The 17,998-nt window shown below is 54.2% G+C and overlaps 1 protein-coding gene across 1 annotated transcript in view; it reads left to right on the plus strand.

The window, feature by feature from the left end:
- The first annotated feature begins 2,267 nt into the window (after positions 1–2,267).
- NOVA2 (NOVA alternative splicing regulator 2) overlaps positions 2,268–17,998 on the plus strand; it is a 31,137-nt gene continuing 15,406 nt past the window's right edge. The window contains exons 1-3 of the mRNA XM_077131384.1: positions 2,268–2,379; positions 10,583–10,726; positions 15,835–16,001. Of these exons, the coding sequence (XP_076987499.1) occupies positions 2,295–2,379; positions 10,583–10,726; positions 15,835–16,001 (396 nt within the window). The 5' untranslated portion in view covers positions 2,268–2,294. The remainder of the gene's footprint in view (positions 2,380–10,582; positions 10,727–15,834; positions 16,002–17,998) is intronic.

Raw genomic sequence — 17,998 nt, forward strand, 5'->3', positions numbered from 1 at the left:
GTCACGGCTCAGAATATGTTCACCTAGGTTCATACGAATATGCCCACGCTGGACATCAGATGTGACCACCTGGATCTTAGTGTATTTATACGAGAGCCTGGCTTTGAGTCTGCGTGACTGAATGTGGATTATTGGTGTGTGTGTGCCTATCCTCATGAGTCTTTGTACATCACAGTGTGCATGTGTAAAAGTGTGTGAGTCTGTGCACCTGTGGGCCTGGACACAGTGTGTCTGCACAGGGCCAGTGTGGCCCTGTGTGTGTTTGGGGTTTGGAAGGACTTCAAACCTGACTCCGTGGATGTTGGAGTATGGACCTGTGTGGTTCGAATGTATGTGGACTCAAAGGGTCTAAGGTGCGCATATTGTCCTGACCCCAGTGTCTGCCTGCATCCCTCAGCCTCTTCCCTGTCTCCATGGCAACCAGCTCCTCAGCTCCCTCCAAGAAGATGGAGAGGGAGGATCCAGCCTGCAGTGGACCACAACCCCCTCCCATCCCCCCTGGCTCTGGGGACAATAGGGGGGAGGGGACAGATGGGCAGCCACCCCACCTGCCCCAGGCCATCTGCTAACCCCACCCCCATCCTGGGGACCTGGGAGTTCAGCAAGGCAAAGGAGGGGCACGGAGTGGGATGGAGCAGAAGGAGGGGCCCCCCAGCTGCCACAATTACCCTCACTCGGTCCCCTCCGAGCCTAATCTTGCCTCTGGCTGACCTAGGAAGGAAAGAATCCTCAGAGACCAGGAATGCAGGGAAAAGAAAATTCATATATCAGAGAACACGGAGTGTCACCAAAGGCCCCTACTTACAATGCCAAGCTCGGAAATCAGGCTGATCCTGCCTTCAAATCCCAGTTTCCATTCGGTCTGTGTGCCCTTGGACAAAGCCACTCTATGTTTCCGGGCCTCCATTTCCTCATCTGGAAATCAGGTTTTCTTTATTACATGAATAGTCATGCTTACTCTACAAGGGATGAGTCTTTGCTTTGTTCGCGGCACATAGTATGTATGCCACGCACATAGTGTTCACTTGATTAGCACTGAGTGGGTGCTCCCTCAAGTGCGGCTGCTTGAATTACGTACCACTTGTGTGCTAAACTCAGTGTTAAGTCCATGAACTCCTGCTCCCATTGCATTCCGTCCCTGGGCCCTCCTAGCAATCCTGGATTGATTCTAGAGGAGATGAAAGGTTTGAGGGAGAACTTCCCAGCTATCCGGGTGGAGAGATATCGAAATTGAGGTTTTTTATCTTGCTCAAGTGAGGTCAGTTCACTAAGGCTCAAAAATGTCCTCACCTGTAAAATGGACAAAGCGAGCGCATACTCCGGATTGGGACCTCCGGGGATTAAATGAGATAATGTATGTGAAGCGTCTTCTTAGAACCGGACCTGGCACGTAGTAAGTGCTTATTTAACACTCCTTAAAGGTGAGGGGTGAACGGGGAAGGCCGGGGAGGAGCCCAGGGTACGGGTTGTAGCCTGGGAGAGTCGAGTCCCTACGGCAGCTGCGGGGAAGGGGCGTGGCCTATGCTGAGGGCGTGGCCCAGGCTTCAAGGGCGGACCAATGGGGGCGCCGAAGGGCGTGGCCCTGGCCGGCTTGGGCGTGGCCCTGCGCGGGTGGGAGGGGCGGGCCGCGGTGGGAGCCTCCGGGAAGAAGATGCTCGGGCGTCCAGCCACCGTCAGCCCTGTCGCCGCTGACGCCCGCGCCCGCCGCCCCCCGGGCCCCCACTAGCGGCCGCCTCTGCCTCGCACCTCCGGCCCCGACCCTCGGGCCCCTTGCCCTGAGCAGGGCTTGGGGGGGGCTCGGCCCTCCGCCCGGAGGAGGACGAGAAGGAAGGTCCCGTCCCCCCAGTGGCGCGGCCAGTCCCCGGCCTCCGTGATCTTGAGAGAGACCCCACCCCTCAGTGCGCTCCGGACCCTATCGGAGACCCCCCTCAGCCCTCCCTTCCTGCTCACATCCGCTCTCCAGGCTCTGTCAGCCCCCCAGAACCGGCTCCCTCCCTTCCTCCCTCTCCAGGGTACCCCCTCCCCCATCCCGCCGCCGCCGCCCCCTCCCCCTCCCACATCCCCTTCCCTCCCCCTCCCCCTCCCCTTCCCCCGCCCCCCCCACCATGAGGATGATGGCCGCCGGCGCGGTGCACGGCCTCTTCACGGCCTCCGCGGCCCCGCAGCCGCCGCCGCCCCCGCCGCCGCCGCCGCCGCCGCAGCCCCAGCCTCCCCAGCAGCCGTCGCCGCCGCCACAGCAGCCGCCGCCGCCGCAGCAGCAGCAGCAGCAGCCGCCGCCCCAGGCCCCCCCCCCCATGGAGCCCGAGGCCCCGGATTCCCGCAAGAGGCCCCTCGAAACGCCCCCCGAGGTGGTCTGCACCAAGCGCAGCAACACGGGAGGTGAGTGAGGGCTGCGGCTTGGAGGGCGGGGGTGGGCAGGGGGCCTCGCCTTTCTCCATTCTCCCCTCCCTATCCAACCGGCAGGTGCAAGGGCTCCGGAGAGGGAAAGGGCGCCCCTCCCCTAGGTGGGAGATCGAGGGGAGAATTGGGGAGGGAGCCGCCCCCACCTCGCCGAGGCCCGGGGCTGAGAGCTTTGTCTGCGAAGAGAAGTGGTGGGGGGAAGGGGGTGGTAAGTGTCCTTGGGGGGGGGCTCACAGGATAGGGGGCGTGGGTCCCTTGGGACGGGTGTCTCTGTGTCCTTGAGGGGTGTGTGATGTGACCCTTTTGGGGCAGGGGTGTTCTCCCTGCTTGCTTGTGCCAGCCATCCCAAAATTGTGCCCTGGCGGTGGGGGGAGGGGCAGGGAAAAGGAGGCCTGGGACCTGGAGCTTCCCGGCCTCCTCCCTGGGGGTGTCCTGAGCAAGGATTGTCCCAGAAGCGTGTGTGGGCCATGGGCGGGACTGCGTGGGGACAGAGGGTGGGTGTGTTTGGTGAAAAGGAGGAGAGGATGAGTGTGTAAATCTAGGTGGGAGAATGTGTGGCTGGGACAGGTGTGTGTTTGTGTGCATGCATGTGTGGGCCCTGTAAGGCCTGGGTGTGTGACATCAGGGATCATGGCTATGACAGGGAAAGGGGGTGTGTGTAAGAGACAGGGCGAGGTAAGAGGGGCTGGGTTCCATGTTTGAGACCCTCGAGGGGTTGTGTGTGACAAGGGTAGGTGTGTGCGAGTCACCCCAGAGGGGGCTGTGGCCGAGTATGACACATGAGTGAGAGAGTGTGTGTGACATGCGAGGGGGTGTGAGGGGGATGCCAAACGGGCCGGGTCTGTGTGTGAGCCACAAGAGGCTATGTGGATGAGGGGAAGGCGGTTTGGTGTGTGTGACACAGGCGTGCCTGGGGCGGGGTGACACCAGGGCGAAGCTGGTGAGAGTGTGTGACAAGAAAAGGGTGTGGGTGTGACTCCAGAGAGGCTGTGGCTGGGTGTGACACATGGAGGTGTGCAACAGTGACATCAGAGGGGGGTGTGTGCAACCAAGGAAGGTGGGTGTGTGACGAAGGAGAGGCAGGGGCTGTGTGGGCAAAATGCACACGAGTGTGCAACACGGACAGGGAGGGATGGGTGCTAGTGTAACAGGGCTGTAGCTGTGCATGTGGAGCAGGGGACATGTGTATGACACCCAAGGGGTGTAGAAAGGGAAGATGTGTATGTGTATGTGTGAGAGAGAGAGAGAGACACCTGGGCATGTGTGTATATGTGTAGCAGGAGGAGGTGCGTATGTGTAACGGCCAAGTGTGGCCCAAGAGAAGATTCTGTGTTTGTGTGTGATGGGGGGAGAGACAGAGTGTGTGGATCTGTGTGCATGTCTGTGTGTAATGGCTGACTGGCACCACCGAAGGCCTGTGGACAAAGCTGTGTGTGTGTGAGACGAGAAGCGCCACCACCACGTCACCTGAGCGACCTGAAGAGTGTGTGTCCCAGAGGATAAAAGACGCGCTGGAACTCTAGGTGTCCACCGGGGTCTCGGGGAGAAGTCGTGAACGGCCGGCCCATCAGGGTTTGCCCGGGTCCTCAGGGCCCAGCCAACTGGCTCAGAAGAGGGAGACCTGAGAGCAAAGACACCCCTCCCCGCAATCACCTTGGCCAAAGTCTCTGCTTCCTCAGGCCTCTTCCTCTGGACGGGAGAGGGATGGCCTCGGGAGCAGTGGGGTGGTCTCCCACCCAGCCAGGCACTGGAGCTAGCCCCCATCTCCTACCTTCTCTTCCTCCCCTCCTAACCTCCCCTCTTCCAGGTAGGACCAGAATTAGGGACCCCCGGCTCCTCTTGCCTGTGCGGGTTTCCAGCAGAAACTGGAGGAAAGGGAAGTTGGGGGAGGGGTGGGAGGGAGTTTCCTGTCCTCCTTCCTGCTCCCCTCCCCCAGCGCACACCGGCCAGTGCGCCCCCGGCTGACTTCCTTCCCTCCTTCCTGCTTCGTTGCCATTCCCAGCCCTCCAGAGGGTTGGGGACCCAGGAGGTCTCTGGGCCCTGCCTGACTGTCCAGCCACCTCCTGGGGGAGAGGGATCCCACCCTTCTCTTAAAGGGACAGAGTTGCTGGAAACCTGATTACTCAGAGCAACACAAGTAACAATAGGTGGAGGGAAACTGAGGCTTGGCCTGAGGAAGCCCCTTGTCCAAGGTCATGCACCTCATAAGGCGTTTTTATCCGACCCTGGGCTGCCAGATTCCAGAGCTGATGGACTTAGCCGCTGTGCTATCCCATCTCCCTCAGTGGAGGGAAAACTAGGACAAGCCCTAAGGGTCCATCTCCTCCTGCTTCTTCCGCCTGCCCCCTTCCTGTGTACCCTTGGGGAAACTGAGGCCCAGAGACGCAAAGGGACAGGCTTCCATTTACAGGAACACTTAGAGACAGAGCTGGGCAAGGATCCAGAACTTAGAGCTCAAAACTTGGGGCTCCTTCCAATAATACACCTCAATGGCTATGAGGCCCTTTGCCCTTTTCTCTAAATCTCAGTTTGCCCATCTGCCAAATGGGGAAATAACAATACCCACAATGATGATAGGGATCTTAGCTATGGGTGTTATTACTCATTGCTTTACATGCAGTATCTCATTGAATTCTCCCAGTACTCGGAGATCATCGTCATGATCAATTATAATAATGTTTAACATTTATGGTGCTGCAGCTTGCCAGGAAGTATTGTGGAAATGTTTGACACGGCTCAACCATTTAATCCTTGCTGCAACTGTTATGTCACAGATGAAAAATCGAGGCCCAGAGAGGTTAAGTAACTAGCCCCAGCTCAGTCAGCTATTTGAATAGGGAGGCCAGATCCATGCTGTGGATAGATACTACCGTAAACCTCACTGTCAGGTGAAGGTACTCACGCTCAGAGAAGTGAGGGACTTGTCCAAGGTGACCCAGCAAGTAGTGGCACATCAGGCGGATGGAGCGCTTGCCCGCAGTGCTGGCTCTTGCTCCTTCCCTGGGGCTGATGGGGAAATGGAGGAGACAGTGGCTGTTCAGCTGGCTTTCTGGGCACCGTAACTGGCTGACTCCAACACCAGTGGGAGGAAGTTGGGGCACTAGGGTCGGGGTGGGGGGGGGCTTGCGTAAAGGGGCTGGATGGAAAACCCAGCTAGGGGCTCATTGGAGAAATAAATGACCCCAGTCCGGTGGGGCAGTAACCCAAAGAATGCCCCCGCTGAGCACCGATCATAACTCTTGAGCTGTAACTGCAATGGCTCCCCATGGTCTTGACTATATTCTCACCTCCGTCACGCCCAAAATGGTAGAAACCACAAACATAGACATGCATATCCATCTCATATCCCAAACAGAACTTACTCCAGCCAGTATCTTGTACACTTGCTCCCAGGGTCCCTCCCTCTTGAACACAAAGAGTGTCACCATGGCTGAGAGCCCTAGAGGAAGATCTTCTGGGTTCACATCTCAACGCTGCCGGGTGCTTGGTGGGGGACCCTCGGGCAAGCCATTTCACCACTCTGAACCTCAGTTTCCGCATCTGGAAAATGGGGACTGTCAGACCTACATATCTGGGTGGTTATCTGGATTCATTGAAATTACATATGTAAAGCACTTAACCTAACTCCTGGCAGATGGTAAGCGCTCCACAAACAGTAGCTGCCATTTTATTATCATTATTAGTGGCACCGAGAGTGTATAGGCCTGTTCCACCATCCACTAGTGATTCGCCCCCGAGGAAATCATACCCCATGCACCTTTCTCTCACCCAGAGGCAGTGTCACAACTCAAACTCGGCGTCACACCTTGGAATGTCTCACATCCCCACGAGGCATGCCCCAGTTGTATTGCCTTTCCCACAGGCACGGGCAACACCGTCACTCACGGAAAGACGTCACACACCTGACGTCTGTCCCCTACTTGATGGCACCCCTCCCACACCACACCCTTACCTCTCTTCTTTCACTAACATTGCCACGCTCTCCCCATGATGATTTCCATATCGCATCCCAGCCACCTCACACCCCCTCCACGGAACACACCTCTGCAGCCCTCGAACCCTGAGCACACCAATTGCATCACACCTTTTGACATTAGATACCAAAAGTACGACACCCCAACTTTGGTCACACACACACACACACAAGCCCCAACACCTGTACAACATATGTCTCTTCAGCTCTACCTTTGTCATTAGTGACCATCCCAGTCTCCACCCCAGATCAGAACCAACTTACAGGGTCAATTCTCCAACAGTAAAAATGGTCACTCCTGTCGCACCACCCCAACTGTCTCGGGAAAGCAAAAACTCTTTATGGACAGAGGCGCATTGGTTGATTTCAGAAGCCTCCAGAAGCATTCCCGGGGACTCAAGAGGAAAGGGGAGCGAGAGGCTGATTGTAACTGGAAGGGAAAAGGCAGCCCCTTCCCAGGGTGAAACTGCTTGAACTTGCAGTCAGAGGGGAACAGGTTAATCAGGGGAGATGGAGTTGTCATCCTCAGGCTCCGCCACTGGACAGGGGAAGCTGCCTGGACCCCAAGGGAAGAGCTGAGAGTTGCGGGGAGAGGGGGGATGGAATGGAGTTCTGGCATCTAGATCCTGCTTCAGTAGAAGGAAGAACTTTCTCACAATCAGAGCCGCTGTGATTGGGAGTGGCCGATGTCTGGGGGCTCCAGGTCCGTCTCGGTCACATGTCCGCTCCTGGTGAACGAGGAAGTCTGGGAAATAGAGCTCTGGCTTCTTACTGGGGGCCGTGAGGCTCACAAGGCAGAAATGTCCCCAAACAGGAAGGCTGTGCAGAAGATTCTGGAAGGAGCAGAGTGGGCTGATGTCCACAGCAGGGACTCCGGGTGCTTAGTGCAGACCAAAGGTCTCAGCTGCTCACTCTCCAGAGGAGACTCACCTGAGGAGGAGGTTCCAGTAGCCAGGCTCCCCACTTGTCTGGTCTAAGGACCACTGAGCATTCATAAGATGGTTTTAGACAGTCCATGGACAACCCTTTCTGCGGGGAAGGACCATGAGATATTTGTGTCAATGTGCGTTAGGGGGCAAAGAAACATAAACAGCCCTTCAGTGATAAAAAAAAAAAAACACCTCTTTAAATAGATGCCTGTGAATTTTAAAAGCTACTTCAAGGAAATGGACCTCGGCTGTCTTGTTCTCTGCTGTATCCCCGGCACGTGAAGCAAGACCTGGCATGTAGTAGGTGCTCAGGAAGGAAGGGGGAAGAAGATGCCACTGTGGAGCAGTGTAAGAATGGCAAATTTAAAGAGAATGGGTGGAGAAAGAAGGGAGATGGAGAGATGTTAAGGCAGGATAGGGAACAGGTTCTCCCTTCTATCAGCAAGAGGACATTCTTCCTTTAAGAAGCAGAGACAAGGCTGGAGCAGGGTGATGAAAGAAGTGGGGTCTCCCCTCCTCCTACCTCCCCAGCAAAACCCCCAAACCTTAGAGGTTCATTTCTGGACACTTTGATAAGTACCTTAGTTGTGCTTACGTGACAGGTAAGTATAATTGACAGTGATGATGATGACGGCAGCAATGATGAAGATGATAATAGCTGACATTTCTTGAGTGTGCTGCATATCTGAGACCACTCTCAATTCTTTGTATTTAATCATTTGATTAGTTACAATAACCCTACGAGGCAGTGCTAGTGTGTCCCCCATTTTGCAGATGAGGAAACTGAGGCAAAAGAGACGAGGCCACTTGCCCAAGGACACCCAGCCTGTCAGTGACAAAATTCACACCCAGCCTAGGGCTGTTTCTGCCATTTCATACTGAGATTCTCGGGCGAAGCCTGGGGAAGTATGGGAAAGGGGGGGCAAAAAGTGGGGACAGGGAGCAGATAAATATCTTCCATGCTTTACCCTCAAGAGGAAAACCGGGGAAGGGATCCTGGCTGGAAAGAGGGTGGGGAGTGAAGAGGAAGAAAGAGAGGGGAGCAGAAGCCTCTTTCCTCCCCATCTTTCTGAGCCTTCCTGAGATGGAGAACCAGTCTCCTCATCTCTGTGACAAGTTTAGGGACAGAGGGCAGTGAGAGTGTTAATTCAGGGAAGAAAGTGAATTCAGAAGGGGACCCGATGATTGATGGAAGGCACCCTGGGGGGTTAATTACCTAATAGGCTTAAAGTCTGATTAGGCTAATTTAAGAGGATTGCCTTGAGCTCCGAAACTCCCTTAACTCTGGACCTCCACCCCAGGCCTGCAAGACCAAGGTCTGTCCCCTTAACCCCACACCCTCATCTTAACACATTCGGGAACCCAGAACCCTGAATCTTAAGGGAACAGTCAGAGGCGGGCAGGGCTCCTGGTTCCCTGCCCCTACTTTTACTAGAGCAGTTTCTCTTTTATATTCTCTGTATGTTGGAGTTCCATGTGAGACATTGACAATAGACTTCCCTTGCTTAAAAGAAAAAAGTTGAAATGCTGTTGGAGAGTTTAAGAGCTTCAGCCTTGGAGGCGGAAAAACCTGGGAAGCATTGCTCTGAAGGCATGAAACTGGGTGGGGGTGGGGGGGCCTAGTCCGGCCTCAGGGTGCAAGGAAATCATCCAAAAAGAAATGGCCTTTGAGCAGGGACAAGAGAATTCACTGGGGGTGGGGCGTTCCAGGCCAAGGGAATGTGCAAAGGGCCTGAGGTAGGAGGAAATGGACTGCCTGAGGAACAAAAGGGACAGTGTGTCTGGTATCCATTGAGGAAGGTGAAGAAGTGAGGCTGGACAAGTGAGCATGGGGCCACATCACAAAGTGTCTTGTACCAAGAAGGCTCCAGTATGTCTTCCCTCAGTGATTTGGGGCAATAATTTTATTAGAAAGTAGGAGAGGTTCGAGGCTTGCCTGAAGTCTGCACTAACCAAGTGCTATACATATGGCTAATAAAACAACAAGGACACATAACAAAGAATAGCTGGAGTCCCATAGACCACCCTTGGCACCACCCCAGGGCCTTCTGGGCCCCTTGAGCATGCTGGTCTTTAACTACCAGCAGTGGAAGGTGTTAAGCAAGGTACGGCCTGAGACTGAATCAGAAGTGGGTTAGGAAATCAGCCCAGCAGCTGTCTAGATGAGTGACCTCAGGCTGGTGCCTTCTCTGTGCCCCTGTGCCTCAGTTTCCTCTTATGTAAAGTGCAAATCATTCTACCCATCTCCCCCATAGGGTTGTGAGGAATAGACGACATCAAACTTGCAAAGTACTCAGCACAATGCCTGGTCAATAGCAGATACTGAGAACATCTCAAGACCAGCCCTTCTCATCCCTCCATCCTTCCGCCCATGCCAAACTGCTGTCGCCTCCTCCCTTGGCTCCCAGCTTCCATCCTCGCTCCCCACACTGTTCCCACAGGGCTGTCACAGGGATCCTGTAAAAACTAAATCATATCCTCCCTCTGCTCAGAGCCCTCCTGTAGCTCCTGTCTCAGAGTAAAAGCCAAAGGCCTCACTTTGGCCCACAAGACTCAACATAGGCCTCCCCTCCTCCCCTACCCCAGGGGTTTTGCACTTGCCTATCTCTCGGTTGGGTTCAGAGCTCAGCTCTGCCACTCACTAGCTATGTAAACGTGGGCACTTTCTTCATCTTTGTTCCCTCATCCATAGGATGTTTTAGAAATAGCACCTCCCTCATACGTCAGTGTGAGAATGAAAGAAACTGGTATTTGTAAAGTCCTGGCAACAGGGTCTAGGGCATATTAGGTGCTGTAGGAATGTTTGAGCAATGAAGAATGGCATGTTCTGGCCTTGGCAGAATTCTGATGTGGCAGCACCTACACTCCCATCCCTTTTTCCTGCCTCTCTTTGTTTTCTTAGTACTTAGCACCATCTGACATAAAATATATTGTCTGTCTTCCCGCTCCAGAAGAATCTGGCCATGCGCGCTCTTGGCTGAATCACTAAAACTCTTTCGGCCTAATCTGCCTCTTTGGCCAGCGAGAGCAGGGAGCTTTGTCTGCTTTCTTCATGGCTGGTTCCCCAGGACAGTGCCAGGCATATATAGCAAGTGCTCAGGACTTGTCAAGTGGTGAATGAAGGAGTGAGTGAAAGAGGAGCGTTGTTTTCCGTGTTGAATATGAGTGTCTGGATGTCCCTTCCTGCTGCCTCATGGTCCTGGTTCCCGAGTGTGGCTGTGGTGCCCCGCGGTCCCCTGTGCCCACCCCCTGACTGCCTTCTACGCTGTGTGCCCGGCAGAGGAAGGCGAGTACTTCCTGAAGGTGCTGATCCCCAGCTATGCGGCGGGCTCTATCATCGGCAAGGGCGGGCAGACCATCGTGCAGCTGCAAAAGGAGACGGGAGCCACCATCAAGCTCTCCAAGTCCAAAGACTTTTACCCCGGTGAGCCCAGGACCCTGGGACTCTTCCCTAGGCTCCCTTGCCCCCCTCCCATCCCCACCCCGACATGGGCCCCAGCTGAGAAGGAATGGCTGCCCTGGGGGAAGTGGAGGGAGGAGCTCCCCTCCCCCTAAGGGGACAGAGCTGCCCCCAGTCCAGCGGGACTGGCCCGAGCAGATGGGGGGTGGGGGCAGGGCCAGACAATGGGGCTGCTGCATATGCATGAGCTCATTTGCATGATGTGCTGGCAGATGTGCCCCTTCCCACACACCTGCCCCCTCGGGTCAGTTGGGGGGAGGGAGGCAGGTGTCAGGGTGTCCCTCAGGGCTTGGGGGCCAGCCACCCGTGTTCTGCACAGACATTCCCCACTCTCCACCCCCCTTCTCTTTCCCTTTGGAGTTCTCTGACATCCCTTCTTGCCCAAGCTGTCTTGCTGATTTTCTCTGTCTCTCTGTGTCATCTTTTATGTATCTCTTTTCATTCTGCTTCTCCCTTCCCCATCTCTTGTTCCGTTGGTCGCCATTCCCATCCGTCTCTGTCATTCTTGTCTCTCCCTGCCTCTCTTTCTGTGTGTCTCTCTCTCTGTTTCTCTGCTTCCGTTTGTGTGTCCTCCATATCTTGTCCTCTGTGTCTGCCACCCCTGACTTCAAAGCACTGCTTCTCCCTCTCGCCTCCCTTCCTTCTTCCCTCCCTTTCTGTCTTCCTCTCTCTCTCTCTCTCTCCATCTTTTCCTTTCCCTCCACCACTCCCAGTCTCCCACAGTTCCTTCGCTCATTCTCGAACTCTCTGTGTTCAGTAGTCCACCCAGCAAGTACTTAGTGAGCGTCCCTCCTTGAGGTCATCCTCGACTGGGGTTGCCCCTCATTTCTTCCTGTTTCTTCTTGCCCATTTCTCTCCTTGCCTCCCTTTATGCTTCTCTTTTTTGTCCTGTTCTCAGCTTCCTTAGTTTCCCCCCCACCTCCCGCCTCTACACCCCACCCCTTTACTGCCTCCCCTCCAGCTCCATCTCTCTCCCCCCAACCCTACTGCCCATATATTTTTCAAGGCTCCTGCACTGTCTCCAGTGCCCCTCAATAGCTCTCCTTCCCTCCATGTCTTCCTCCCAAGGCTAGTGCTTGAGCCTCAACCTCTAAGAATCCACAGAAGGTCTCCTGAATTGCATCTTTGGTCCCACCCTCTGGTTCTAGCTCATCCTTAATCCCCTTGGAGTTTTTAGGTCAAACAGCAAAGCTGAAGTCCAGGGTCAGTACACATTCACCCACACCCCCTGTCCTCCCCTTCCTGCCATCTCACTAAGCAGCTTTGGCAAAGGGTTTAGAGGAAAGTCCAGGCAACCAGGCACACCCCTGCCTTTTCTCTTCCACCCTGGCCTAGTTTCCCCCACACCCCTCTAGCTCACAAGATGCAGATAAGACCTCTGCTTGGGACATTCATCCTTGCCCCTGGATCACATTCAGTGACGTCAGACACATCATCCCCTCCAAACTCAGTGACACACCCACAGGCCAGGCAGCTGAGAACGCCAAATGGTGGCCCGGTCTTGGGTTCTCCTAGGCCAAATTACTTTTCAGACAAGCGATGTAAGCCAGACCCCATCCCTGGTTCTGATGTGGAACTTCAGATCACACAGCATGTGCTGTCCCCTGACCCAGAGAGGCAGGCAGTATTCCCCTCCATCCTGGTCCTGTCCCTGGGACCACACAGGAACGCAGGAAACGGAGATGACACTACTTAACACAAGGAGCAGGTTTCCCTGCCCTCCTGAGTGACATCCTTGCATTCATTCATTCATTCATTCATTCCACACACATTCTCTGAGGTTCTCCTCTTTGCCAGGCCTGTAAGCGGGGGGTGGAGTGGGGGAAGTGGGGCACAGTGGTGACTGACACAGCCCCAGCCCTGTCTCATGGGTCTCACAGCCCAGGGCGGGAAACAGACCCAACATCAGTGATGGCTCAGAGTGGGCAGGGCTGGAATGGGGATGCCCAGAGGGTGGTGGGAACCCAGAAGGATAATAAGAGTGAGCTAGGTAAACAGCCGGAAAGGGGCTCCAGGAAAACAAAAGAGCATATTCAAAGGCTGTGGTTTGGTGTGGCTGAAGCATTGAAAACAGATGAGAAATGACAGTGGAGAAATTGAAAGGGTCCTCCAGGCCTAGTGGGTGCCCATATATTTACATGAACACACACATATAAACACTCATATGCACACATACTCACACAAACACACAGACACACACAAGGCACTACTGTGTCCACCTCTACCGTACGTAACAAAAACCCACCTGGTCCTTAACCCCGAGGGAGAGACTGAGACACTGCAGAACACACTAACTGTGTCCCCTCCCTGGTGCAGGAACCCCATAGCCCCAGATTATATCCTTCAGCTCATACAGGAGAAACTGAGGCCCAGAAAGGTACCGCCCAAGGCCACAACAGTCTCCTCTGCACCAGCCCAGACCGTTCTAGCCATTCTTCAACTCCTTCCCATCAGACCATCTGCTGGACACTCCAGACCCCCCAGAAGAAAAGCACCAACACACATATGATTTTTAATTATTGATTTATGACACACCTGCACCAACGTGCAAAATCTAAGTGACTGCTTAGTAGATTCACTCATATTCTTTTTGAATCTCAAAAATGCAAAAACAGCTGTCATCTGATGCCTCCTCCTCTCCTCCCACCCCCCCAATATAGAGCTAATCTCTCCACACACCCAAAATTTAGCTCAGGGTAGGGCAGTGGCTAAGAGCACCGTCTCTGAAGCCAGACATCTGGGTTCAAAACCCTGGTCTTGCACCACTGCCCAAGTGAACTTGCACAAACACTTTCCCCCTTTCCATGCCTCAGTGTCCTTAACAGTAAATCAAAGATAATTCTATTGCCTGCCTCATATATTAAGTGAACTTATATATGGAAAATGCTTAGACTGGTGCCTGGTGCATGGAGTTATGTAAGCACCAGCTGTTACTCTTAGACAGTCTTTCAAAGTTTAACTGAGCCCCATCCACCCACCACCAAAGCCCCTGCAGGCCCCAGGTTAAGAACTACAAGGACAGGCTGGTGGTCCCCAACTTTGTGAGCTGGAAGGAAGCTCAGCAGAGACCGAGAACCTGGCCGAGCTCTCTCTGGGGCTTCCCCATCCCCAGTTCCCACCCTGCCCCACACCCTTTCCTATTTACACCCAGACGGAGGCAGCCTGTAAGCTGACTCACCCTTGGCTCAGACCAAGCCATTGTTCTTGTGGGGGGGGGGAGGTCAGTAGCCCAAAGGGGTGAGGGATATCAGCCACAACAGTGACCCACAGACAGTGACACCCAGACACATGGCGAGGCTGGAATGCCAGGCTGAAAATTGGCAAATGAGGGGGTGAGGGTCGTAGCACCAACGTGCTGCACCCAGGTATTTGCAGGACACTGGACACTCACTCGCAAGTGTCTCAGACACACTGGGGCACAGAGCTGGCCAGCATTCAAGCCCTTCCACAGCCCAGGTTGCTAATCAGGCCCTGCAGACACAGTCCAGCCCAGAAAGGGACACATGCTCGTGGTCCACACGCAAAACTTGCTCAGGTTCACCCAGGCACTTACATGCTCAGACAAACCAGTTATGATAGTGTCTTGTCTGTCTATAATAGAGACACTCAGACACACACATACACAAGCACAGAGTCAGTCATCCAGTCTTACACACTGACACCTGAGTCTGTCTCCGTGTCTCTCTCTCAAACACACACATTCACACTCACCAGTCATAGAGTCTTATCTGTCTCCTCTACACACACTTACACACATGTACATACCTTTCACACAACAGTCATTCACATAATCTTACGGACACCTAGAGGGGTCTCACGCACATGTACCTGCACACACACATATGCAGACACACACGCGGGTCCTACAGTCGTGAGCCTCAGTCCCACTTTAGGAAGTTCTTTGTTTCTTTCTCTCAGGCTCTCCCATATGCTCAGCTCAGTCTCACAAACAGTATACACAACCCCAGTCATCACAGGGAGGCCCAGAGTCTTCCCCCCACACAAGGTTGCTCGCAGATCTCTTTACTTGAATCAGGGTGTCACGCGGTCTATACACATCTTAGCATCTTACGGTCTTTCTTTTACACACACAATCACAGATAAAGATAATCTGGCTGGTCCCACCCAAGGACACACTTTTGTGCCTGCATGCACACATACACACACAAACACACCAGTTATCTGGATAGCCTCCCTGAGAGGCACGCACTGGTCACAGTGTCACCCATCGTCTCTCTGTCCCACATGCACCCCAACACCACCCAGAGTTAGCTTCTTACCCCCACCCCCAACCCACACACAGAAGTGAGAAGGATGCCCAGGTCCAAACTGCAGCCAATATCTGGAGAATCCAAACCCCACACATCGTTCCCAGTTCCCCAGTTCCTACTCCACCCATTGCCTTTGACCCAACCTGCCCTCCCCCACCCCTGAACCGTCCATCTGGTGGGTCCGGGCAGGCACTCAGGCCTCTCTTCCGCCTTCCCCATCCCCCAGCCCTTCCCCATCCTCTCCAAAAGCCCAGAGGCCGTCCTCGCTGCAGGCTTTCAGAGGTTACCATGGCAACGGGGCCTCGTCCTAGTCCCCCTGGGGGTGGGCTGAGGACCCGGCCAGCCAAACCGATAAGGGGGTTCCAGTTACTGTGGCAACCGCTGCAGGCCTGAGCTCTCTGCTCCTAAAAGGGGGTGGTGGTGGTGAGTGAATGGTTGCCAAAGCAACCGGGAGCCGGCAAAGACTGGGAAGAGGCAGCTGAGCCCTATCTCTCCCTGCCTAGGGCTACTGTGGGCATTGCAAAGCACTTAAGCATCATTCTTCCATCTCCTTGGGTTGTTTTAGGGGAAGGAGATGAAGTGCAGATAATAAAATGGGCTTCCATTCATTCTCCTGGCTATGGGGTGGGAATGGGGGGAGGGGGTGGCCATGCCCCGTGCCCAGACTCACCGTGGGGCTTAGGGTCAGTCGGATCCACTCTCTGGACCTCAGTTTCCCCCTTCCATTAATTGGGGCCTGTCTCTCAGAAATGTCCCCTTTCCTGTCTGACATGTCTGCCCTTTCCCTTCTTTGCTCAACAGGAACCACGGAGCGGGTATGCCTGGTACAGGGCACAGCAGAGGCTTTGAATGCTGTGCACAGCTTTATTGCCGAGAAGGTCCGGGAAATCCCCCAAGCAATGACCAAGCCTGAGGTGGTCAACATCCTCCAACCCCAAACCACGATGAACCCTGACAGGGCCAAGCAGGTCAGCTGGGACAGAGACTGGGTTGCTGTAAGCTGGGGGGGGTTAGGGGAGACACTCCTCCCATATCACTGGATTACTATGGGATTCAGCGGGATGGTGCCTATTAAAAGTTTACATGCCAGACATGGTAGTATGGTAGTATTACCAGGGGGTCAGCCTTCATGGTATAGAAGGAACTCCAGACCTCTTGAAGTGGGTTTAATACAGAGGAATGACGGTCTGGGAGCAGTTAGCCCGGTTCCCCCATTTATCCCTGCTTCTTAGGATTCTGTAGGGCCTCCTTCTCTCCCACCTCATCCCATTGTCTCTCTGAGCAACCTGCCTCCCACTTCCTGTACTCGCCGGAAGTGATCTCATGATGGCCTGCCCACTTCCAGCATTGTTTAGAAATGGTCTCTCATACTTCCCCCCCATCCCCCACATTAATTATTGTATGTGGGTAGCCACCATTTTGGAAAAAGGACCATTAGCGAGAGAGGGGGCGAGTCCCTCTCCTACACAGCCCTCTCTAGAAAGGGATGGAAGGAGGAGGACACGCCTCTCCGTTGCCTCAGTTACAGGGAAGCGGTGGCGTAGGGGCGTGTCAGGGAGCGGGCCAATCGCTTCCCGCGCCTCTCTGGTTGCCTTGACGACGGAGAGCCCCGGGCAGGTGGGCTCGCTGCCACGCCTCTCGCAGCGGGGTCCTGACAGGGTGGGGCGGAGGGGGAAGGGAAGGTCGGGCTGGCTGCGCACAAACCCAGTTTTCTCTCCTTTCCCCCCTGCTCCTGTACACATGCGCACTCGAGGCAAATGGAAGAGAAACCCCGGGCTGGTGGGCAGGCCTCTTACTCATAAGGGTTCCTTGACGTCTGCCTGGCGGCAAAGACAGGAGAGTCGGCCTCGTAAAAAGGGATCTGGAATTCGAGTCCCGTCCTTGACCCAAGCAGGTGGCAGGGGCGGGGTGAGAGCCACGGGCCTGAGTTACCCCAAGGTCGTGGGAAAGCGGTGGCGCCCTGGAGGAGTGTTGCCCCGCGGGTCGCTCCCAAAATGAATGCGGGCTCCGGGTGTGGACCGTGGCTGCTGTCCTTGGTGCTGAAGCGTCTCCGCTCCTCGCGCCCTAACAGGGCTTTTGCGAATCCCTTCTCACCAGCAGGCCAGCTTACCCACAACTTACAGCGAGGCGAGACATCGTTACCCTTTTCCCAAATCCGCCTTTGTTGTGGCCACAAGATGCTCTAGATTCATCAAGAGTTTGTCGATGTTGCAGGGAAAACGGGGTCAGCACCATCTGTGTTTGGGCCTTCCACCCCGCCCCCTAATCCACAGGAGCTCTGAGCTACTGGAGCCAAAGGTGACGTGATTTGTCCTCTCCCTTTTTACCCGGGACTCCAAAGAATGAGAAACAGTGATTGAAGGCTTATAATTAGAAGCCAAATTTTAAGTTGAATCCTGCTCTGTTAAGTCTTACCTTATCAGAGCATGTGATTTGATTTCTCCACCTCTCGTTTTTCTCATCTGTAAAATAGGATTCACTGGGCCACCTACTTAAGGATAGTGGTCAGTGTTCCTCAATGCTTGAAATTAGCATGCATGTCTAATGCATAGAAAGTTCTCCAGAAATGTTAGCTGTTATTGTCATTACCAGATTTTCAAGTCAGGAGATATGTATACTCCCTTTTTGCCTTGGAATCACTGTGTAATTCTGGGCACTCTTTCTTTCTCTAGGCCTCAGTTTCCCTATATGTACAATGTGGCAGCTGAGCCAGTGAAGGATTATACATGGGAATGTCTACAGGATCCAGAAAGGGAGCATAAAGAGTTAAGAGATATGTCGTCTGGCTAGGAAGTACCATCCCTAAGGGCCCAGTTGCTACTCAGCTCCAGTTCAGTACTTCCCTTTTAGGAGAATGGACATAGTTTCACCACATCTTCCAGATTTTTTTCAAAAAAAGCCTGAAATTTTTAAATCAACTGATTTTAAAATGTTGGCTCGATTTTAAAACACCATGTGAGCCAAA

Source organism: Tamandua tetradactyla, chromosome 16, assembly GCF_023851605.1.
Source record: "Tamandua tetradactyla isolate mTamTet1 chromosome 16, mTamTet1.pri, whole genome shotgun sequence".
Classification (NCBI taxonomy): Eukaryota; Metazoa; Chordata; class Mammalia; order Pilosa; family Myrmecophagidae; genus Tamandua; species Tamandua tetradactyla.